The sequence below is a fragment of the Danio rerio genome, chromosome 20, assembly GCF_049306965.1.
Source record: "Danio rerio strain Tuebingen ecotype United States chromosome 20, GRCz12tu, whole genome shotgun sequence".
NCBI lineage: Eukaryota > Metazoa > Chordata > Actinopteri > Cypriniformes > Danionidae > Danio > Danio rerio.
The window spans coordinates 32,450,193-32,476,608 of record NC_133195.1 but is presented as its reverse complement, the minus strand read 5'-3'; the positions used below and the strand labels follow the sequence as shown (position 1 = coordinate 32,476,608).

Genomic DNA, 26,416 nt, shown 5'->3' with positions numbered 1-26,416 from the left:
TTTTTACTACCTTTGTAGTATTCTATATGGAAAAAATAGGCGCATTCAACAACACAAAGCACCTTTAAGTGAAACTCTGTGTTTGTAAGCCTTCTAAAATTATTACAATGTTATATAATTCACTGGTTTTGACAACTCGCATTACACCTCAACCCTGTCATCATTGTTCCAGATGCTATTCACAGGATATTCTAACACCTCTTGTGAAATAGGCATACTGCAGTCATACTGGAGGATTCAATTTAGCAGGTACCATATAAATAAAGCATTTTATTCACAGACAAACTCAGAATGCGAATGTGCAAGGTCCTTCAGAAAAGCGTATGTGGTGTAATTCATTTAAATAACTCACTGTTAGAAATCTTGCCGTTTCTTTCTAAACGCAAAGTACGTTTGTCCACTCATGAGAAGTGGTTTGGTCTAACACTCCCTGATTTACAGATGTAATTAGAGAAGGAAGAAATGTGCTGTAAATTGACTTGGCTCAGAGTTTATCTGGTCGACTCGTGAGTCTCCTCTGCCTCAGCTGTTTGTCTTCCTGCATGATAAGACAAAGGAAAGGCGACCCGAGGTAAGTGGCTTGAATAATTTCTTGTGTTTTATTGCCACCCTTATGCACATAACAAGAGGACAGGCCACTTAAAATGCCTTCACTACGGTTTATGAGCAACAAACAATGCAGCGACAGACCTTCATCTACAATAAGGACCGACATTTCCTAAGCATGGAGGTCAGCAAGGCCTTCTATTGGGAACTGTGTTCCTATTAGTGTCCTAAAGACCACAGGGAATATCAACGACAGGTTATTCAGGGCAACAGGCAAGTGAAACCACTTTATAAGAGTCCTGGCAGACAACTAACAATTTATATACCGATTTAAAATAACGATTTATTTACCAAAATGAGTTATTTTATATCACAGAAACAGAATGTACGCATGATTTAGTTATTCATGCTGGAAATCGATGTAAAATGCTTTATATTAAATAACCAATGAGGCAATGTCCCTTTTTGGATAATCCACTGGACTAAATACTTTAAAAATGAAAGGTACTTTGTCTAATTTGATTATTTTCTCTTTTTACCTGGAATATGATGGACATGAACTAAAAGATTAGTCAGAACAAATGAACAAATGATGTCTGGGATCAGTGCAAAAATAGCTTTATGTTACGCAATGAAGGCTAAAAACAGACTCTAATAAATAAAAAAAGAATAATTATGATATTAAAAACTGATAGATAGCACATCTGTGACAGCACATCAGTTTGACTCTATATCAGTGCAATACGTTGTTACAGTGTAGCTACTATTGTAAAAGCGTTAAATATATAAAAAAACTAACAACTTAGAAATTCTTAATATAATTTTTTATAATATATAATATATAACTACAACAAAAAACTAATTCTACAAAAACTACATAAAAACAAACACTTATTTACATTTATAAATAAAATTAAAATGTATAATAAATTTAAATCTTAAAATCTGAAACTCTAAAAAACTTAATATAAGTTATAATAATAATAATAATAATAATAATAATAATACAAAACAAAAAGAAAAAAAAAGAAAAACCTAAGGTCCGTTCTTCATACGTAAATACTCAGTTAGCTGGATTTGGTTATTGATGACTTGACACGATCCAGGATCGTTTCGTTCTTCAAAACTCATCCAAGAGTTGTTGTCATAGCAACAGGTCTGGTAGCTCAAACCTGCTGGGGAGCAGGCTTGTTTCATATAAACAGGATTAGATGGGGTCAGTTAAAGCAAAGGTAATAGTGAATGTATGTACCGATTACTGATATTTTCTTACAGTAGTAGTTATATACACTTGAGAAAATAGTAAATATATATATATTTTTTTTTTAACTAAGTTTAAATATATTTATAAAATTAATAAAACTTATGCAATCTGCACTGCGAAATAAAAGTACAAAGACTGTCACCTGGTGGTTCAAAGAGAAAATTTATTGATAAGAACTTTTTAGATATAAACGCGTACAATCGTTTCAGTACTATACAGTATGATAAAAGACATGCACAATATGTGACTTTTTTTTAAAGGAATAATAATTTATGCAGTCATGCACATGTTTTGACAGTTATGGTGATTTGATGCTACGCAAAAGTTGCAGACAACTTTACCAATATCAAAATGCTTTTGTGATGCAAAATTAAATTTAAACATCTAGTTATTCTTTATAGGCTACCAATTAAAAAAACGGCTACTATAATAAAGAAAATCCACTCTAACTGTAAAACTTAACAAATTGCTAAATAGGCTACTCTTGACACATGAAAGTGTAAACCCTGTAGACCACTACAAAGTTGAAGTTATTGCGTATCATATTTAACAAACCATTATAAATGTTATGTAATTTTGCTCACATGGATAAATGAATATTAATCAGATGATGTCATTACGCTGCTATGCAGTCAGCCAACCGTTACTTTGCTAATCATGATTTCGAGGATTGATAGATTTGTCCTTCACAACACACGCAGTGATCTTAGATCTGTTCATCCAGACATTTTAACCTGATTTGCGAAATTGTTTGAAAAACCAAATTAGCTAGAGATCATTTATCAAGATTAACAAATCCAGGATCTGCCAAATCATCTTAGATTATTTAAGTGAGGAACAAAGAACGGACCCCTGGTCAGAATCAAAAGGTACTGACATAATCAGCAGTAAAGAGTAAAAACAAACAATGTATTGTTAAAAACAAACAAACTTTATAGATTAAATTAAAATGTATATTAAATTTCAAAGGTCTTAGCTGAAATTCCAAAAAATAAATAATAAAATAACAACAATAATAACAATAATAACAACAAAAACAACAATAAATTGATAAATAAATTAAAATATAATAATAATAATAATAATAATAATAATAATAATAATAATAATAATAATACAAAAACAAAAACAAAAACAAAACAAAACCCTGGCCAGAATAAAAGGTACTGACATAATATGAGTAAAAACAATTTATTGTTAAAAACAGACAAAAATATTTATATTTGTAGATAAAATTAAATAGTATATTAAATTTCAGTCCTAAAATCTGAAATTCTAAAAAATAAAATAATAAAAATAAATACAGAAATAAAAAAATAATTAAATAAATAAATAAATAAATAATAATAATAATAATAATAATAATGAAAAACAAAACAAAAACCTTGGCCAAAATAAAAGGCATTAAGATAAACTGAGTAAAAACAAGCAATACAAAAAAAAAAAAAAAAAAATTATATATATATATATATATATATATATATATATATATATATATATATATATATATATATATATTTGCACAAATTAAAATTTGATTAAATTAAATGAAAGGAAAAAATCTGGCACAGCAGAAGCTGTCAAATCCCCCAATATCACCCTCTCCTGCACAAGCGATGCAGTAAGGTTACAGAGAGGACAAAAAGCAAATCTAAAGTGAATCTGCTCTTTGTCATCTCCATGACAAAGGTTTGCAGGCCAGCAGCTGAACTCAGCAGAGGACAAAGAAATAAATTAGTGATAACGGTAATATTAAGAAGAGTGGTGTGAGGAGCTTGCATCATAAGGGTAATCTGTCACCCTGTGGAACAATAGAGGGGCAAAGCGAAGGAGCGAGTTGTTTTCATTTGCTTTCATTTCACCCTTCTGCCTTCCATTCCTTTAATTAGTTTCTCTGGCCCTTTGGCAGCACATTTAACAATCACAACAGCAGCCGTCTGGAACAGCATCCAGAACTGAACCCCAATGCGTCATTCCGCTGTGTTTTCTGAATTTCAACCAAACACACATACACACACTCACCATCATGGATCTCAAAAGCCACACTGGTTATTTTCTGTGTGATGACCATCATTGGCCTGTAAGGAAGTAAAAGAAAATTGTGGGTAGACAATAAAAACAATGAAGCTGAGGAACCTCAGAGTGAAAGGCGTTTTTTCTTACCCCGTAAAATCAGCAGAGTACATTCCGTAATCGAAGACGTAAACCCGAGTGATTTGGCAGAAGCTGAGATAACCCAGGGCGACCACCAAACAGTATCTGCAAAGCAACACAAAGAGCTTTTTTTTTACATCCAAGCTGTTTCATATGCATTGACGCACTTCTTTATAACCCTTTCACTTTAGGTAATACAAATAAACTGTTTGTAAGAGCTTTAATACTATAAGACCTGCAGGATGCCATTAAAACTTAAAAACAAGTCGAAACATTTAAAACAAGAAAGCTAACAAATAGCTCAGAGATGTTTCCACAAATGTGATCTGCAGAGCCTGTGAGTGTGTGTAAATATGTGTGCACGATTTAATGTTCCAGCATCGATAATCGCACAATACTCACGTTGCAGGATATGATTATAGTTGATCAGCACAACAGTTAAATACATGAGATTTGTGTTTAACAATAACACTGAAAATATTTTACTTTCATGTGTTTTAAAGGCATTTCAAGAGACTTTAAAGTATTCGGGCACAACTTTAATAAAGAATTTCTCGAAAGTGGCTACAACTGGAACCTCCTATAAAATCTGAATGGTTGGATATCATATCTAATGTTCAAAATATGGAGAGGATGACTTTTTCTTTAAAACTACAAATGGACAAATACCTGCAATATTGGGAGAAATGGATTGTACTTATGCCTTTACAGAGTGTAATCTGATTTATATATGTATTTGTTTATGTGACCTGTAAGGAAATATGTGACCTGTCAACCGTTCATTTAAGTTCTGGTGTTTTATTGTATTATTTACCTAATTTTATTATTTTTTTAACCTACTTTTTGTATTTTTTCCCCTTGTTTTATTTATTTATTTATTTTCTTTTCTTTCTTCTCTCTTTAAAGTATAATAAAAATAAATAAAAATTTAAAAAAGAATTTCATTATTCAAATTTTTATACCTGAATACTGTTTGACTCTTTGGAAAACCATAAGCACTGTTTATTTGACTTTTTTCTTTGCTCTATTGTAATTATTTTTGCTCAGAATTTTGTCTATTATTTTTATACATGATTCACACGCTCACAAAAATCACCCCAATCAATCAAAAATAATTATTTCTTTCCAAATGGAGCTATTCAAGCCATCTGGAGAAATTGTACTCATATGGCAATATTGTGCAGCCCCAGTGCATGGACTATTATTTTATGACATTATTTCTCTGTATGTTTGTATAATGCAGATATCAGAAGTGGAATTTAAATTGAAGGCAGAAGACAGGAAATTCTCAGAAACAAACACAAAGGTCAAACACAGGTGTGTTTTTGTTAAAAGCTGCGAACACATACACATGCTGGTATTCAATAACTCATTATATCTTGATAATCAGCATGTATAATATCGATATTGTGGGCACGTGGAAATACTGTGAATAATTCTTTATTATTTAAACTTTTACAGTGCCTTAAGAATATTTAAATTGTTGTATTGGCAGAGGTTAATCATCAAAGCACTAAATACTCGCACTTATTAGGCCATTGATTTTCAAACATTAACATTTTTACATGTCAATCTGAAATTGCTGAAAAGCTTCAGCAATCAGTAACAACTCGCGATGCACTGAAATGAAAATGACTGGCTAAAACCAAAAAAGATGAAATCAAGGCCGAAAACTGAACCAAGTAATAAATTAAGCCAAATATTAGCACCACTGCATTCATGGATATGACTGTGTACTAATCTTACTAAAATCAATTGAAGAGGATACAAATAGATTGAACAGACACACCGCAGACATGCTGCTTCAAGCATGTGCAGGGTGCAGTTTCTGTTTGTGTCATCACAACATACTGTTTTGGCCGTGTTGTTTTGGTGGTAAAAGCCAAAAACTGAACACAAGACAATATTGACAGCATTGTTACTGAACAAATCATTTACTATTTGAGGGAGGGGGGAGAGCTAAAACGCTTGCTCAAGAAAATTGCATAAGAATACATAAGAGATTTTGATATTAAGAAATCCTTGTAACTTAGCGGGCAGTGAATACAGGATTGTTTCATCTGTTCTAGAGAACCAAATTTTCACTTGGGATGCTTGTGCAAGTTATCATTAATAAAAAAAGATGTTGCTGCAACCTTGAGCAAGCACTTTAGCTCTTTTTCTCCCCCATATAATAAATGATTTGTGCAGTAACATTGCTGTCGATGTTATCTTGTGTTCGGAGGTGGATGTCTGGTGTTTGAGGTTGCAATCTTTGGAGACAGTTCTGACAAGGAATCTGTCCAAATCATTTTAATGACTTTACGCTTAGGTATTCCAAGCACTAATAAAACATTTTAGATGGAATCGCTTGTTTTGTCATATGAAAAATGATTGGATTAATATTTTATGCATTTGTTGACCTTTCCAAAAAGTGTTTTGTATGAAATATCCCAAAATGTTTACATTTCGCAAACCGCATTGCAGAGTCTGACCACTGATTCACCCAACAAACTGTGCTACAGCTTCTTTGTCTCTTACATCTGATAGTCAAACCATGCCGAGTTGAGGTTACTACAGGGAAAATCAGAGATCATTTTGATAAACATCATTTGTTGGTTAGACATAACTGCTGCTCTGAAAAGAAAATGTACACATTTAAATATAAAGAATATAATAAGCATAAAACCTCAGAAAGCAGTGCACGTTGGACAGTTAATCAAGGATGTACCACTAGATTAAGTCTCACTACAGTTGTTAAACATTATACTTAATCAATCTTGTCTCCATCAAACAACTTTTCGGTCTTTTGAATCTATCAGGTAACGTGTCACAGCATCAGTACACTGCTTCAATCTTTCGCTTTCACGCTTGTACTTAGTAATTTTATTGAAAACCTCGGATACTGTTGGTTGGTTCTTGTTGGTTGTGCATCTTTTTTCACCAGCCATGTTTGTCGACAAAACATATCACTCACTATTCATGCCAGAGTTCTGCGGAAAAAGTGATTGACAGGTGGTAATTTGTTTAATTTAATTTATTTATGATTTGGTTATGGGTAAAACAAAGACCATGCGAGTCAGGTAGTTGAAACTGTAGGTTACAAATAAATAATTTGTTATTAATTAATTAATTATTCATAAATAATTAATTAATTGCCGCCTATGTTGACAATGCCATCATCCATCAGGATGTTTCACATTAGACATTGTACAATGCAAAACTGGTCGATATCGCCCAACCCTATGGGAGAAGAGTATTTAAGAGAATGATTTACTAAGGCTAATAAGGTAGTCAGTTTATTGGGATTTGATCCCAATAAACTTATTTTGTGTTTTAGTAGATTACACAAACCTCATCATCTTTGGCTCTGCTTACTTGCAACCAAATTGTTCTGTTTATACACTATAACATATCTTACGCAAATGAGCTGATGCATCTGCATTCATTATTGTCAGTAGATCTCATTCCTTTATCCATTTTCCTTTGGCTTAGTTCCTTATTTATCAGGGGTCCCCACAGCACAATGAACCACCAACTATTCTGGCACCTCTTTTACGAAGCAGATGCCCTTCCAGCTGCAGCCCAGCCAATTTAGTTTATTCAATTCACCTGTGGCGCATGTCTTTGGATTGTGGGGGAAACCGGAACACCTGAAGCAAACCCACATGAACACGGGGAGAACATGTAAACTCCACACAGCAATACCAACTGGCCCAGCTGGGACTAAAACCAGCGACCTTCTTGCTGTAAGGCGAAAGTGCTAACCACTAGGCCACTATAGAACTCTCATTTCTTTAAAATATTTTAAAAGCCTAAATTAGAAGAGTATTTTCGAAACCATAGAATTAAAGCCATAAAACCATGAGAATTCTTCTCGGAAATAATGTAAAATTTCCCAATTCCAGTAAATCACAGAGTACACATGAAGACATTTTAGGGCCATCTAATATTGTTATGGACAATGAGAAGCAGAAAAGGTTGAGATAATCATTTATGTATGTCCATTTATGCACTCTATTAATGCTATTTTTATTAGACAGTTTAGTACAATAAGGATGATGAAATAGCTTTAAAATTCAATCTAAATTATTGTTAAAAAAAAAAAAAAAAGTATAGCATTCAAACCACAACTATAACCATAACATTGCCATTTTTGTTACAGCTGTGGTCTGGACTCATCTGACATTCTTTGTAGAGGAACATACAGTGGAGTTACTTCTTTTCCAACTTCTGAATGACCAAAAAACTGACAGGAAATCAAAACAGTATCTACTTTTGAAAAGATGGAGATTGTACTTAGAAAGCGTGCATTCATATTAAACAAAATCTAGTTAGCAGTATAATAATCTTAAAAGCTACGGTTCTTGATGCGAACTGGCCTTTCAGCTCAATTACATGACAATAGCAGGTCATTAGTCCAGCATTAACGTGACGTAAAAATCAAAGGTTTGTTAACTTCACAAACAAAAGGATGGAAAAGCAGATGAAGCTCCCAGTCCTCATTATTTCTTATGCACACACACACACTGGAGCTCTGTAGTGATGACACATTCAGCTCAGGTCCCCAGACACTGCAGGTGTGAGAACAAAGATAGACGAGCCATGTGTGGGTGTGTGGGTGTGTGTGTGTGTGTGTGTGTGTGTGTGTGTGTGTGTGTGTGTGTGTGTGTGTCTTCTCCATTCAACAACGTATGTGTGTTTTACAGGTCTACAAAACTGTTTGCCCTCCAGAAAAAGGCCAAAAATAGAAAGTCATCCACTGCATGTTTCCCCAAAATGGCACGACCAATCACGTCAATCGCCTTATTTTTTTAACATCCCACCAATAGAAGACAGAATAAAACAAGGAGGATTATTGTCTACCTAAACATCTGCCCCTGAATCTCCCTAAGACAGTAATATCACCTCATTTGAAACAAAATGTCCCTAAATGGCCATTTGGCACGAGTCTGACATTGAGGCAGTTTTATATTTACCACCCTGTAAAAAGTTTCTGGCAGCTGGCAGAGACGGCAGCGGGGAAATAATGGAAGATTTTATTACACCTGTGAGGAGGACATTGACTGATGGTCAGCGGGTGAAGAGAATGATCTCCTTCTAATTAAAATTATCTCTGGGTCACTTTTCAACTCTTTCATCAGAAGAGTCAGGCTCTATGAGAGGGAGCGACTTCCATCAGGATGGACCTCAGTTGACTTCCCAAATGAAAGTGGCCCACGAGAGATTTAGCTAATCTGTTCAAAGAGTTCTGCTGAACTTGAGTTCTTAATGTCATGGGATTCTGTACGGTCAAAATTTTCGTGAAAGAGGACAGGCAATAAAAAAAATGCTTGGTGATGTCAACAAAAAAAGGAAAATGATTTCTGTGGAACTTTAGTTGAATTTTTTTAAAGAAACTAATATTATTCAGCAAGGATGCATTCAATTGACAAAAAGTGAAATCTATTAATTTGTATACAATTAAAGTCAGAATTATTAGCCCTCATGTGAATTTGGTTTTCTGTTTAAAATAATTGTCAAATGATGTTTATAACAAAGCAACAAATTTTTCACAGTATGTCTGACAATATTTTTTCTTCTAGAGAAAGTCTTATTTGTTTCATTTCGGCTAGAATAAAATAAATTTTTAACACAAAAAAAAATGTCAAAAAACTTTTTGAGATTCATATTATTAGCCCCCTTAAGCAATATTGCTTTCAGTTGTTTACAGCATTGGTCCTCAACCATCGGGCTGCAGACCGGTACTGGTCCATAGATCAATTGGTACGGGGCCGCACAACAAATCATTAATTATTTCCATTTTATTTATTAACCGAGTCTGGACGATCGTTTATTTTGAAAAGTTTTTTATTTTGATAAAATAACGTCTTGTTCACTTGAGCACCCAAATTTATACCACAAGCATAAAATAATATAAATAAGTAAGAAACAGATGTCTTTGGAAAAATTTCTTTGCAAAGGGGAAAAAGCCAAGTGAAGGACCAGCGAGCTGCCAAGGAATGAATGCGCAACACATTTGTAAACAAATCAGGTGAATCCAGTATGGCTGTGCAAGAAGATCAATGAATGGAGATGAATGCAGAATGGAGATGACGTCGGCCTTTTAGGGGCCGTTCGCCTATCACGACTTTTTTAGAGTTTGCACAAGTTTGTTGTTTTCACTGGAGGTGTGCAGCTCGCATATTTCAGACGCAAAAAGTTGAATCAAAGTCCTGTTAAGGCAAGTCATTTCACTAGGCGGCCATCTTTAAAACGCCTTTCGGGCATTCTGTCTGAATGGGGAAACATCAAATTCTCCAAAACTGCTCGCCAAGCTTACCACCGAATTTCATATTAGGAATCACCAATAAGATTAAGACTAAGATTTCGTTTCTAAACACCCAAATCACACAAAATCTCACGTCTGATCCAAGGCCCTTCCCCAGAGTATTAGCAGTCTATAGCGATCGATGATTAGCTCCTGTTCTAGTAGTCAGGGCTTACAAGTCATTCACCATATTAACAATTCCTCATCGCCCAATTCAAAAACATATGAGCGACAGGTCTCGTGTATTCTATAGTCTTTGAGTTGAATGCACGGCGAGTGACGTGACAAGAATTGTCACAGACAAACACTGGAGTGTTATGTAATTTTCTCCATAAATAAAACTTGCATTTGAGTTACAGCAATGTTTTGTCAGCTTGTCATTCTTTGAGAAAAGTTAATGGTCGCTTAGCAACCTACAAAACCCCTATCCCCAATAATTTTGATTTTAACTATATATATATAGACAGACAGACAGACAGACAGACAGACAGACAGACAGACAGACAGACAGACAGACAGACAGACAGACAGACAGACAGACAGACAGACAGACAGACAGACAGACAGACAGACAGACAGACAGACAGATAGATAGATAGATAGATAGATAGATAGATAGATAGATAGATAGATAGATAGATAGATCTTTAAGGCCATTTTGTGTGACATGTCAAAAGGGGAAACACTGCACTTGACCAGCCATTTCATGTGCTCTTTAGTGGTTATTGTAGTATGTTTTTCTTAGATTTTACCATGAATTATATGACGGCATTTTCAAAATGTGTAAATAAAGACTTACTTGTGCATGTGCTCAACTCCAGTCAGAATCATAATGCCGTATGTAATGCCACTTTGCAACAGGAAATGAAGAGCATACCTGTGGAAAAAAGACAAAAATAAAGGCTCTATTAAAAAGTGCTTTTGTTTCAGTAAGATTATACAACAACAGGTGTCACTGTACCTTTTGGATCTTATTCTGAAGAAACGCCATACTATTTGAGAAGTAACCACTCAATGAAAATGAATGGGACAAATCAATACTGCTTAATATGTAATATGGAACAATGCAATATTAATAGGATTCAACTTTGCACTTAAATGTCAACGGCCTTTCTGGCACAAGTTAGGCCTGTTTTACTATGTAAATACACTAGAAAAGGGAGAAAAGACATTGCTTTTTGATTTGGCTAAAGACACCAAATGTCCACCTTATTTTTATACAAGAGCATGCACAGCCACTTGTAAATATCATTTGTCTGGCTATTTATGTCATCCACTTCCAGTCATCTTAATTATTAGCATGATGGTTAGTAGTGCATACAGTTTAACAGCTTACTTTGTTCCTCGTCCCATTACTTCCCTAAAGCAACTAATGAATCGTAAGTATCATACTGTACATTTACAGGAAACTTCTGCATTCAGAAATATGATTGATGATAATAAAACCATTACTTTTTGTCTATTTTGTTTTTTTACATTTGACATGGTGTTCAAACATAACCTTGCCAGTCAGTTTTTGGAGATTTCAGTCTGTCTTCATTCAAGTGGAAATAAGCTAAATCTGTTTGCCTTTTAGCCAGATAAGGAAACTAGAAGAGACTTTACGAAAGCTTATCTACAAATCAGATCCACTTAAACATGCACACATACACCAACAGTGACACTTTAATAAGGCTTTTAAAAGATGCCACTAATTAGCAGCCAAAAGTCCGTCCGTCCTTTATTTTCACGAGTGTGGCCTATTGATCAGTTTGTCTTATTAAAGCGACATGTTAATGAGTTTCAGAATTTAGTCACCACCGACACATCAATACAAGCCCGAGTGTGCTGCTAGTGAATCTCACAACACAGACACTAATGTATCTAAAACTGTGTTAGCATCAGTCAGCCTTTTTCTAATGTTGTTCTATTAATAACACTGATACACCAGCTGTTCTTGTAAAGGTTCAACTTCCCACAAATATACTGGACTCCTGGAGATAAAAAAGTAATAAATTCTATTCTGCGCTGGAATTATTATCAATTGTGAATGTAGGTAATTACCTACCTAGACACAGAAAGCAATATTGTTAGATCTACAGCTCTGTCTAACCAATAAATGTTATCATGATAAATAATCTTATAGAAAACTTTCAAAGAGGAAAAAATAAAGATTGTAACGTAAATTGTCAACATAAACCATACAACTCATTAAAACATAATTTTCAGTCCAAAAATATAACCTATAAGTAAGCACATAAGCATGCAAGCTAGTTATCTAGCTTCTTAGTAAATAAACACAGGAATTTGAATTTTTTGCATATTGAAAAAACAGAATAACTTTTACAATATTGCATCTTTATCCATCCATCCATCCATCCATACATCCATACATCCATACATACATACATCCATCCATCCATCCATCCATCCATCCATCCATCCATCCATCCATCCATCCATCCATCCATCCATCCATCCATCCATCCATCCATACATACATACATACATACATACATACATACATACATACATACATATATATATATATATAGTATAATGGTAATTATAATATTAAGTTAGTAAGTTAGTTAGTTAGTTAGTTAGTTAGTTAGTTAGTTAGTTAGTTAGTTAGTTAGTTAGAAAGTAAGAGAGTAAGCAAGATAGTAAGTTAGTAAATAAGTTAGTAAGTTAGTTAGTAAGATAGTAAGCAAGTAAGTTAGTAAATAAGTACAATAGTAAGAGACTAAGAAAGATAGTAAGTTAGTAAGTAAGATAGTAAGTTAGTAAGATAGTAAAATAATAAGTTAGTATGTTAATCAGTTAGTAAGTAAGATATTAAGTCAGTAAGTAAATAAATAAATAAAAACAGGAATGTTTCATTTTTTGCATACTGGAACAACATAATCATATATAGGAATATGTCATTCATTTGGTTCACAAATTCTTCTCTATATTAAAATGCACAAATCCTGTCATTGGCCTTGTCCTCAGCCCAATTGAACATAGTATTTAACAGTTTTCAGCAAAAAAACAAAAAAAAAATTTGTTAAGAAAAAAAGACTTCAGAAATAGCAAGTTTAAGTTTATCATTTACATCAAAAAAATGAAATTATAAATAAATTCCACAAATAAATAATATTTTACAATTATCCCCATCTTTTTGTCAGTTCTGTCACATTTGCATTACATTTAACATAAAATGCATGTAATAAGGCTATGACTGAGAAGAAGTGACATCATTTGAAAGAGGAGAAGCTGACAGTGATCAAGGAAGCGTTCTATCATTGAATTGTATGATTTGATGCTTTTTTTTGTATATATATTTTTTTTTTAGGAGACAAGCTTAAAGGTCAGTCCCGGTCACATTTTTATAAATGAAATTGTATGTTTCTGGTAGAATATCCCATATATAGTGCAGTCCATAGTATATTGTTAATTCTGTTTAGCATCACCTTTTATGTTACAACAATAAAGTATGAATTGTTTGAATTGGTTGAAATTGAATGTATTTTGGAATTTTTTTTTTCATTCTTTAAATCCGTTTTATTATTTGCATCTAATGCTGTATTTTTTTCAATGACTATCAGTGTTTTGTGGGTCTCCGATCAAAGTATAATTGTACCCTTTGTCTGGTCACTGTTGCGCTCCACTGAGGGAGTCATACAGGTGTATTTACAACTGCAAATGACCACATAATCTGACACCTGCCAGTGTACTACAGACATCAGCTTCGGCTCACTATAAGCTGTTTGTTTATTTTGTATCAGATGTCTGCCGTTACACAGGCCGCTACATTTCCTATCGATCGGTGTTCGTTTTTATCTTTCTGCAAAGTCACACCAGCACATTTCCTGCAGTCCAGCAGCAGGGAGTACAAGCAAAATCTGGTTTCAATTTCCTTGTGGACGCACAGAGGGGGATGTGTCGGTACAGTATATGTGTCAGTATTAGGCAAAAAAACTCACCAGCCAAAGCAAAATAGGGCAAAGTAGATGCCCAGCAACGTGGCAACCACATGGCGCACAAAAGGACTCGTCTTGCTGGGGTGCAGATACAGTCTGAACCACACAGCCGTGAGCAGGGCGCAGAGCTGACATACTACAAAATTCACCTGAAACAGGAAAAAAAACAACAACAACGGATCAGCAAATGAACATGAACATGAACACTTTCAGCAGCCACTGTTATAGTCTTTGTCACATGGTCCTTAAAAAAATTTATTAATATTACGTAATTAAAATTCTATCAATCATAAAACCAGAGAAAGTTTGTAAAAGATTTGTAAAGGGGTCTTTTACTTTTTATAGATAATATTGTTAAAAGCAAAAATGATTAGCACTTTTCCACTCCTATGAAAGTTTTTAATTCTTTTCCAAATATTTCCCAAATGTTTAACAGAGATTTTTTTTTCTGAAACACATAATAGTTTACACATAATAGTTTTAATTAGGGCTGCACAATATTTTGTAAAATTATCACTATCGCAATAGTAGTATAAGCAATATTCGCATCGCAGACATGTATGATGAATGACATTTATTTTATTCACTGGTGGTCTAAATTTGACCAATCAGATGGGGCCTTGATATATTTATCTCCACCCCTCCAGTAGTAGCTGTTCTGCTATTGGCTGGAGTGGCCCAAAGATGACCCCAGAAAATAAATACTAAACCCGAGACTAGAGAGGAAAACGACAACAATCAGAGTCAGAATATCTGCTAAGGTTTTTGCTCATTTAAAAAGTTTTAAAAACTAAATGTTTGCACATGTTGACAGTTTTTGTCTACATTGCATTTACTTTGATCTGAAAAAATATATCTTTGATCTGTTTATTTTAATATTATTCAATAAATAATAGATTAAAAATCTATCAATCAATAATAATAATAATAATAAAAATAGCTTTTTTCTAGGCAAATGTTTTAGCATGAGAAATATCGTTATTGCAATGCTCAACATCACATTTTCTGGTCTCACGCAGCCCTATTTTTAATACTGTAACTAATTACCAATCCCTCAATTATTTAGTCTTTGCCATGATGAAGGTACATATTATTTCACAAGATACCAGTATACAGTTAAAAGTGCCAACTAAAAATCTTAACTAGGCAAGTTAAGATAATAAGACAATTATTAAGGGAGTCAATGATTCAAAAATCAATAATATTATTAATAAGCCTTATTAACATAGTTTTTATATCTTTTAAAATAGTTTTGTTTTTACACAATATGTGTGTGTTTGTGTTGTGTGTATCATTTCATTATTATTTCATATTATTGTCCTTACATTTGAAATTAACTTTTTTTTACAACCTTTGTGGTAGGGCTGCACGATATTGGAAAAATTTGACAATTTTTTTTTCTCTGCAAGTTATATTGCGATATGAATACAATTTTATACAATTTTACCAGATGACACAAGTCTATTTGGGAAAGTCATTCATTTAGATAGATGATCAAAGATGTTGTATAGGTCTATATATATACATTTTATATAAATGTATATTTTATATTATATTATATACATGCAATAAACAAACTACAGTCACAAATAAACACAATGAAGCAAATATTATGCAACACCATTTGTGATTTTCTGGGGAGTCTAACTGTATTCAGGTTAATTAATTGATTCATTAAATGTAAAATAACAGTGTATAGGTCTTTATCATTTAAATAATCAAATACAAATAATCTTTATTAGTTACAAGCTGTACAATTTATTGTCCCTGAATGCTTTAAATTATTTAAAAATGCTGACACAGTAACAGGAATCATTAAAAACTTTATAATATACTTTCAGTATATTGTGGTTTAATTCTGCAGTGAATCCACTAATCTTGTGTGTCTTTAACCTGTAGTTTCTGGTCAACTAATCCCAACTCAACATTGCATATCTTGGACGTGACTATTTTTGTTTGATGCTGAAACGATGTATTGTGCACTTTGTGAGATATGTTAGGTATAATGCATATGTACAGTTCACTTTATGGTTTAGCTGATCAAAGTTTAACAAAGTTTTGAGAATATGAACATACAGTATATTGCAATGAGTTTTTAAAACTATTATTAGTGCAACAGATTTTACAAATAAAACAATTTCACAATTCACATACAAGCCATTCATCAACATAAAATACATGTTTAAATCTTCACAATTAACTGCTTTTCCATATTTACTCTCCTACTGTGCATTAAAATGTGCTGCTCTAGAGCAACAAAATAAAGTGACAAGCCTTAAAAATATTGTTTTGTCATACTGTGTTTGTATCTCCGCTCACAGTGAACCCCCATTAGTCCAGATCCTGCACCACACAGCTGTACATTCAACATCCAGAACTTTAGCATGGACAGAAAAGCTACAGAATGTCACACTTGAATCATGTCATGTGCCTCAAGATTACACAAATACAATGGAATTTAGAAGAAATAATGAGCAGGATGAACATAACGGCTAAACGAAAACAAATAAGGACTAACAGTGCCAGGGAACAATGATTCCCCGCTGTTCCAGGAGAACGTCAGAAGGTTTGGCAGGACTTTCTGTGAGGTTCCTGCAGTATTTCAGGACCCAGCAAGCTTTCTGACCTACTTAACAGACAATGCCTTGAGCTTCACACTGACATGCTTCTCATGAACGCCAAACAGACCAACAGCATGAGTCGGAGCTTTTGACTGGACACAGCTGTGAGATTTCAGCTGCAAGTCATCTGAAGCCAGATATAGATCTTCAACCAAATTCAAAAAGTCGAACTGTACATACCTTTATCCCTATGCTTTACACAAAGAATATGCATCACTAGTTTGTCAGATAGCTCCTTTTTTTGGCCTGTGCAGCACTTTAAAAGAGGAAAATAGGTGTCTTGCCTAGCTTCCTGCAGTAAAACAGACAATAGTGGTCATCCTGAAGGTCATTAAAGGGATAGTTCACGCAAAAATAAAACTCACTGTTTATTTACTCGCTCTCACGTGGTTCCAAACCACTGGAAGTTTGTTTTTTTTCTCTGCTGAACCTACAAGAACAAGTAACCACTGACTTTTATAGTAAAAAATACTAAGGAAGTCAATGGTTACAGGTTTCTTCTGTATAATATCAAGTCAATCCGATAAAAGTTATAATCTGAATTTGCTACTTAACAAAATTGAGCAAGAAGTCCATATTCATCAAAAAAAATAATTTTAATAAAACAGTATTTTTTATATATATATATAAATGCACAATAAATACATAATGAATCCCCAATATACACTCCAATTTAATTTAAAAGTCTGTGTGGTCAAGTTCTAATCATAGTTAAAGTCACTGCATCACTGTCCTCATCATCTAAATTTTGCATTCAATGCCTGCAAAAAGTAGCACTTAATAAATCCACCACAACAGGGACACCACATGTTTTTGTGGCATCCGTTGCATCTGTCAGGTGACCCGGTGTGGTTTGTAAACCAGACCAAGGGGATTATGGGAGACTCTTGGCAGCATTCTGTAACTTGTATGCAGCACTAGCAATGCAGTATTGAGCATTGAGTAATTGAATATTTGAGCAATTGAGTAATTAAGCATATAAAGTTCTAGACATCATTATTAGCCCTCCTGTGAAATTTAAATTCCTTTTCAAATATTTCCCAAGAGTTGTTTAACCGAGCGAAGACATTTTTAACATTTTTAAAAATAAAAATTAGGAATTTCGTCTGTCATAATAACTGTCAACATGAAAGTTATTTTGCAAGATAATTATATTTAACTTAAAGTGCAATTTAGAGACTACATTATTAGGTTAACTGGGCAAGTCACTGGAAAACAGTGGTTTGTTCTGTAGCCAATCAGGAAAAAAAAAAATCTAAATTTACTATGTTTTTAATTTTGCTACCTCACATTGATATTCTAAATCAGAGGTGCCCAAAGTAGAGCCTGAAGGCCAAAGTTAGCCCATGGTAATCTTTGGTTTGGCCCACCATCCTATCTGAAAAGAGAGGGAAAATTATATGGAGTTGAATGTGGCGAATGCCTTTGACAGAGATCGTCATTTCGAATTTAACGTAACCTTTTGTTTCTTTGATTAATTGAGGAGCTAAAAAAAAGCCAACTAAAACTTTTAAAGCGTAAATACTGCCACTTGACAGGGAACAATGCACAAGACATCAGCAAGCAAATCAAGACAAATGCATGAGCAGCTTGACTCGTCTATTCAGCACTGATCTCCAATGTGTTATAAATGGGATTGTTTATGTTTTTACTATAATAAGGCCATTATGAAATGTTAAAAATGATACTGCATCATTAATTAATATGTTTTATAGCAATGTTTTCTAAATATTAGCAAATAAATTAGGAATTTACCCATAGCAAATTTAATGTAATATGGTTTGGTATATTCAACAGCCCAGAGCCCTTAGCTTGTTTGGTTTTTGGCCCTTAATAAGAAAAAGTTTGGGCAACCCTATTTTAAATGCTTTTTTCAAAGATTTGTTAAAAAAAACTCTAGTGAACAGTACAGAATAATAAATAACAAAACACTGAAGAAAGTACTTTCCCAAACACACTTATTAAACATAAAAACATTTAAATGAGGTAAAAAAATAAATAAATACTCCACAGTCTGTAGAAGATTTAAAGAAGTGAGTGCTCATGCTTAAATTGTTTTTTTTTTTTTTTTAAATCACGTTATTTGTTCATATATTTTACATTAATTATAAACAGCTACTCAGCCAATATGAAAACAACTGTCATATTTCCTAGTTTATTCAAAAGCCTGCCCATAAGAGGCTCTGGTTGTTCAGCTAACATAATGTGCTATGACTAGCAAATTGGCTCCATGTCACCAGGAATTATCTCCGCTATAACATCACAGAGCATCTGGCCATGCCCCTTCGCTGTATGTTCGTAACCTGAAGGGTTCAAGACATCATTAACCCATATGTATTTTTTGTAGTCCTCAAACTTTGTTCGTTGTAGGCTTTGCTAAGCTAACTCTGTAAAGGCCAGTGCCTTTCTTTGCATTGAACTTTGAGCATATTACATTCAGATATGTTGAATATGTTCACACAGCTACATTACACATCAACTAAAGTTTAAAATATGATATCGTAGTGGACCACCCCTTTAACAAAGCTTTGGTTCCAATGAAATCCTTTCTTTAGTTATTTCACAGAGCATACCAAGCCAAGCCCCTTCAAAAGATTTCATCTTTACATTTTGTGCAATAGTCCGGAATGTCAGAGATAATCCTAGTGTAATATGATGTAAGGTGTAATGCAAGTCCTATATAGTTCTCCATTAGGATTGTATTCTACATCTAGTGTAAATTTGAGCTAAAAAAAAAAAAAAAAGGCTCCAAATAAGTTTTACTTTTCAAATTCATACAACTTCTAATTTAAAGATAGCACTTAATTTAGCACTAATTTAAAGACAGCACTTTTATTTGATGTATTCTTGAACGGTAAGCATGTCGTTTGATAGTGTGACTGAATGATGCTGTTAAGAAGTTGAGCAATGCATAATTATGAAGGCTTACATGAAGTCAAATTATTCATAATCCTTGGTGGATAAAAGATCATGTTCATTTTGACACAAGCTCGTTTAAGCTTCTGTCGCTTTCTTTGAAGACTTCCTGTTGCTCTCACTTAGCTCCATCTGTCACACTAACAGCAAACATGAAGCTCTTTGCAGCAAACGTAAGGCACATTACTTTTCACCATTTTTGTCGTCACAGTAATAAACTACATTAACAATTGTAAAAATAGAACAATTATTGTAAAAATTTCAGAGTTGTTTATGCAGTCTTTGTGAGCCTAAAAGTTTTCTTTAAAATATTAAAATTCATTTACACACAAACATATAAAATTTATTATGATATAAACAAAAGTACACCACCTGATAAAATGTTTTTAAGTACAAAAAATAATAACTTGACTTCTAGTTGATCATTTGGTATCAGAAGTGGCTTATTTGAAAGGCAAATGCCTCTAGATTATGCTTATTTGAAAAAATAAAAATAAAAAATAAAATGTGGCCATGCCTTGATTTTTAATTATTTAATTAGGACAGTAAGGTCTAACTTTGCTTAGACAAAAGTCTTGTCAAATAACAGAAATAATGTAAAGTATAGAATATAAAGTCATGGTGCAGTGGAAAACTAATTAGTATTTCCCATGAGCTTGGAGGACTGCATCCATACATCTCTGCAATGACTCAAATAACTTGTTAATGAAGTCATCTGGAATTGCAAAGAATGAGTTCTTGCAGGACTTCCAGAGTTTATCAAGATTCTTTGGATTCAACTTTAATGCCTCCACCATCTTACCCCAGACATGCTCAATAATGTTTATATCTAGTGACTGGGCTGGCCAATACTGGAGCACCTTGACCTTCTTTGCTTTTAGGAACTTTGATGTGGAGGCTGAAATATGAGAAGGAGCGCTATCCTGCTGAAGAATTTGCCCTCTCCTGTGGATTGTAATATAATAGGCAGCACAAATATCTTGCTATTCAGGCTGTTCATGCTGCCATCCACTCTGCTTGTCGAAAACCTTGATTTTTCCTTCACCAAACTTGACTGATTTCTGTAGATTCTTGAGTCCATGCCAGTTCCAATAAGTCTTTTACGGTATTTGTGATGATTGAGATGCAGTTTAACAGATGATTTATTGGGAAAATCTAACTTCTGCCTCTTTTCCAAATGATCAACTACAAGTTATTATTTGTTGCTCTTACAACTGGGATCGACAACAAGACTCTTGTCAAGTAGTGCAAAGTAACTATTTGAGCACTAACACCCCCTGCATTACACTGAACCAAATGAATTGTATTCATAATTCAGATATAATACACACTGAAAAAATTCATTGAATTAAACATTTTTAGAGGTTCCAAATAATTTTTAAGTAATAATAATAATTAGTAAAATATTAATTAAGTTGAACATCACTAGATTATATTTGTTTGTTTCAATTCAGGTTAAATAAATTATTTGCAACCAGTTAATTAAAAAAAAAATCAGTTAATACAATGTATAATTTTTTATGATTTATTGACAACACTCACATATGTTTATATAGACTTTAGGTGGCCAAATATTTGACCAGCCACAACACCATGGCTCACACAAAAGCATTTCAGCTTCACTGTTCTAGGACAAATCTAATTGCTAATTACTCATAATTACACAAATTATCTTGAAAAGGAAGCTCAATATTACATCACTTTCCAGAGGCAGGTTGTTCTGAATCCTATTAAACCAGGGCTCAGCCTGCTTATATTCACACTTACATGAGTTCAGACAAAGGTGCAATGAAAGTTGACACCAACTCAATACAGTATTCTCTCATAAGAGCTTCAGGTGAAAGGTAGTGGGGAGGTGAGAGCGGCACCAGCAAACAATTTTATGGTAGAACTTAAAAATATTACTTTCCTCATAAATGAAAAGACGAGGGAAAAAAAATAGAAAAACTGGCCTAAACTGGACACAAATAGTCCTTTACAATAACTACTCGATAGACCATTTTTGTTGAATTATTTCTTTATCATTCCCCTGATAAAATGACTTTTAATAAAATGGATTCATTGAACTATAAATAGTAAAATGTTTATAGAAGAACATTAAAATAATAATTGGCTAAATCGTAGAAAAAAACAGAATTAAGATCGTGTGTAGGGTCGAATTTAGATTGTGATCTTTTTTCGATTAATCGTGCAGCCCTAGTTACCATGATATTTTTATCTAAGGTTATCATAACATCACAATCCTATCCCAGCCCATGCCTAGTAACAAGCCAAAAAGTCACACCACAATAATCAATAAAACAATAAATAAGCAGATCACAAATTGCATTAAAACTGACAGTTATAGTTTTGAAGAAAATGACTAATGAGAGTCAATGCCAGCAGCCAGCATTCGTCAAAGTATCTTCTTTTGTGTTTAACAGAAATTGAAGTGTGAGTAAATGATGACAGAACACATTTTTTTTGGAAATTGTGGAAAATACCTACAATATTGTGCTTCCCTGTAATAAAAACATGTTGCTCTCCACTTAAAATGACGGTGAAATGTGCCAGAAGATTACACCATATAGATCTGATCTACAAGTGACGTGAGGAAATCAAATGACAGCTCTAAATCTCCATCAATATTACAGCAGATCTATTTTATGATGCTGTTCCTATAAGGTAGGTTAGCCGGAAAAGTTGGACATCTCTGTCTTTCTCTGTCTTTCTCTCTCTCTCTTTTTTTTTTTCTTTTCTCTCTCTCTCTCTCTCTCTCTCTCACTGTGTTCTTTAATTAATGATCCTTGATGCGTCTCATTACGTTCCTAGTCTCCTTTATGTCCAGGTTAGAGGGTGCCTGGTCTCCTGTGTCGGCATAGAGGAACCTGAGCAGAGGTCCAATTCACCTCAGTGAAGCTGGAGATAAAACTACATCTGAGACTCAGCCAAACCTACACATTCTGATAAGAGTCCGATCAATCAGTTTTCTTTCTGTACGTGTGACTCAGAGCGTTTGGCTGGAAATATCCTGAAGATTCATCAAGGTTAGCTGACATAGAGAAAGCAAAAGGAATTTTCAAGGCCTGCACTTGATCATCCTGTGAATGTCACATGTAGACTTTTTTTACGTTTAAGTGGTTCTCAGAAGAGCGAGTCAAGTTAATTAAAAAATAGCATTCATATTTGCTAAAGAGAACATCAAAGATAATGTTTCTCTTAATTTTTTTATTTAAAAAAAGGAAAAATTAGAGATTGATGACTTTAGTCAGAACATGTCAAATAGGCATATGGCGGTATTCAATAATTCAATATATTAACATGCATAATATTGATATGGTGGGCACTTCAAAATACCATGAAAACTTATGTATTGTTTAAACTTTAAGTGCTTTTTAAAGAATATTAATATTGTATTTGCAGTGGTGATCATAACAGAGGCATATGCTTGAAGACTTTATTGTTTAATTAATGTAATAGATTAAACATGAACATTTTTACACGTTAATCTAGACATACTGAAATATTGATTGAACATGCTGTCACTGTTTATTGTACGTCAACACTGCAATAAGGCTCCAACAGTTAATATTAGTTAATTTAAGTTAATGAACAAAAACTGTTATTAATCTTAGCTGATGTTAAGTTCTTTGCTCTTGCCTAATAACATATCAAACTTGGTTGGAATTGTTCTATTAAATTAAGTAAATAGCTAGTACAATTCAGTTGTATCTTTAATGTAATGAATCTGTATTTTTTACTGTTGATTTTAATCCATTAACTAATGTTTACTAATGAGATTTTGTCAAAGGTCCCGTGAAATTAAAATAAAGTTTTTAGTTTGTTAGTATTAGCATGTTTTGAGTTAAGAAGATCTATCGGAGGGAAAGAGGGAGAGAGAGAGAGCCTGCAACTGATGTCAAAAACATAAAAAGATTTGGCCCAATAAAACATGTATTTTTGAATCACTGTCATTGTTGTGTAGTTGCATATAGCCACTTGTGATTTTGACCACCTACTTGACATTTAAGGTACTGTACTACATATTTGGGTTACTTTGGTTTTTTTTAGCGTGCAGTAAAAAGTAATGCAAATTATTTCTGGGGCTGATTTAAACATTGAAATAAGTCCGTAAGTGCTATATTTTTGAAAATATTCAAAGGTCATTTGATTATAATCAGTTTTCACATCTCCATAGCTTACACGTTATGCTGGTGGAGTAAATATGATCATTTTGCTAATATTTGTTTCAAACCCAACATTTGGAGCAAAAAAAAGGTCTCATTTAATAGATTTTCCTAATATGCATATTAGCAATTGTATAAAAAAATGTGCATTAGTAAAATTGTAATACTGACTAAATTGAACATGTTAAAGTAAGTTTGTTGCAGTTTTACAAAAAAATAATAAAACTGAGAAGAACAATTGCCAGTAAAATCAATAAAGTCATCCAAAATTCATTCTGCTGTCTTAAGCTTAAATTTAATGGATTGCGTAAGCAACAAATTATTGGGACAGAGTAATAATTATTATTATTATGCCTATTATTAAATTGTAGTATTTTCATAGCAATTTAAACTCCCCCTTTAAAATGTACAACAAGAAACAAAAACAAGCAGCTTTGATACTCTGCGGAAGATTGTCTGAGTGCATCAATTACATCAGGTTTCTACTTTTTTCATGTGCTAGAATGTTAAAATGGCCCTCTTATGAATCTTATGAATTGGCCCACTTTTGATTTGCCCAAAATAAAAAACACCCTGAAAACTGTTTTTACTGATTTTGTGCTGATCCAGGGTGTTCTTGCAGTTTAGTATGATTACAGTCGAACCATTTCATCTAAAGTATCTTAACTTGTTTCCCAAAATTACAAAAAAAATCTAAAATCTCAGGGGGTTAGAACAAAATGAGTGTGAGTATATTTACATATCAAAATCTTCAAGTCCATTCTATGACACAAAATAAAGACTTTACTCCAGATAACGTTCAAAAAATCACTATTACATATTGTATTTTTGATTCAGATTTTTTTTTTACTAACTAATGGATGAAAACAACTAAATGAATAAATCTCATTTGTGCATTACATTTGAGGAAGTACAAGTTTCCCACTACAGTTATTGGTGCCTAATGACAAGAGTTTCTGATTTACATACAGCAGCTGTAATATTTATCAAGAGTCATCGAAGATGTGCACAAACAAATGAAAAGATAAGTTAAGAGGGATCTATTGATGAATTAAATGGGCCTATATTCATTTCGTGCTGAATAACAAAACACAGTTGCACCACACAAAACCAAATCACATCTGTGCAGCAAAACAAAGCAGCAAATGCTGTGAACAATGAAGTTATACAACATATCTATAAAAGATCAGTGGTTTTGCTACAATGAAGTGTAAGACGGCAAAGCCAGACCTCAATATTTCTTCTTGATCCGCTCTGCAAGATTCAGAAAACCGACTGTGGTTTTGCACTGAAACAGCATCTCATGGTAGGTTTTAGAATTACTGTACATTTATACATTAAGAGTTGTTAGGTGTTGTTGCTTTTGGGATTTATGAAGGTAAAGGGAAGACCCTTTAAGACCAAGTAAAAAATGTAAGTTAATCATTTGTTAATATGATCTATAAAGGTGCATGTATAAAAAATTCTACATTGTATTGATGGTTATGAAATAATTTGACAAATAATGGCTTAAATCAGGGGTTCTCCACCATGTATTACTTCGGGACCCACTTCTTTCTCTGATTAATTTTTGAAGGCCCACCTGTCTGACAATTTCTCTAAAACGTTTGCATAAAAAATGTTCATTTTAACCTTTTTTTTTTTTATTAACAAATAATATATTATATTATATCATTATAACAAATATACATTTGTTGTTCCTTCTACTACTTTACGTTTATTTAAACATACACAGATTCAAAGAGAACCACAGGTCAAAAGGGAGATTGCAAAAGACCAGTTTCTACTTTAAACTGGACTGACTGAATATCTACTATTGAATATCTACTATTCAAAAATATACAAATGAAAAATACAGCCTAAATCTGTTGAAGCACGTCAATCTGATAGCGGTTGAGTTTGCAGCTGGATATTATTGGGAGATGGCTGACAGGAACAGTGAACAGCTCTGCCAGAGAGCGTCTGAAGCTCATATGCAAGTTTATTCTATGGCAGAAACACCATTGAGCTTCACTTGATCCTCCTGTATGGGTGCGCGTCTGTTATAAAACACTTACAGAACATTAATTTGGACAACTATGCGGATATATTAAATAGTTCACACAAAAATAAATAGTTCACACGCAGTTTGTGAATGAACAGACTTCCGTGTAGTTGCAAATGCAATCATGTTTTTGCACCGAGTTTGAAGTAATCAATAAGAGAACAGGAGAAAATGCATTACTTTGATCATTTTAATATAGCATAATAATAATGAAATCCAAATGTTATAGTATAATATTGAGAGGTAATTTTGAGCTCTTGTGGCCCAACTGCAGGATCATTGAGACCTGCTAGTGGGCCACGGCCCACCGGTTGAGAATCCCTGGCTTAAATAATAACCTTTTGCATTATCTTCTATTAAATTGATCAAAAAAAAGTATGTTTAACACAAAAACAAAAATCTGCAAGTGGGAATGAAATCACCAACATTCAAGCGGGAAAGTCATTTTTGTACCCTACCGAAGGATACCTGT

The 26,416-nt window shown here is 33.4% G+C and overlaps 1 protein-coding gene across 1 annotated transcript in view; it reads right to left on the bottom strand.

Moving 5' to 3' along the window:
- Positions 1 to 26,416, bottom strand: part of mboat2b (membrane bound O-acyltransferase domain containing 2b) — a 49,801-nt gene that overhangs the window by 12,928 nt on the left and 10,457 nt on the right. The window contains 4 exon segments of the mRNA NM_001278602.1: positions 3,833 to 3,888; positions 3,974 to 4,069; positions 11,053 to 11,130; positions 14,201 to 14,346. Of these exon segments, the coding sequence (NP_001265531.1) occupies positions 3,833 to 3,888; positions 3,974 to 4,069; positions 11,053 to 11,130; positions 14,201 to 14,346 (376 nt within the window).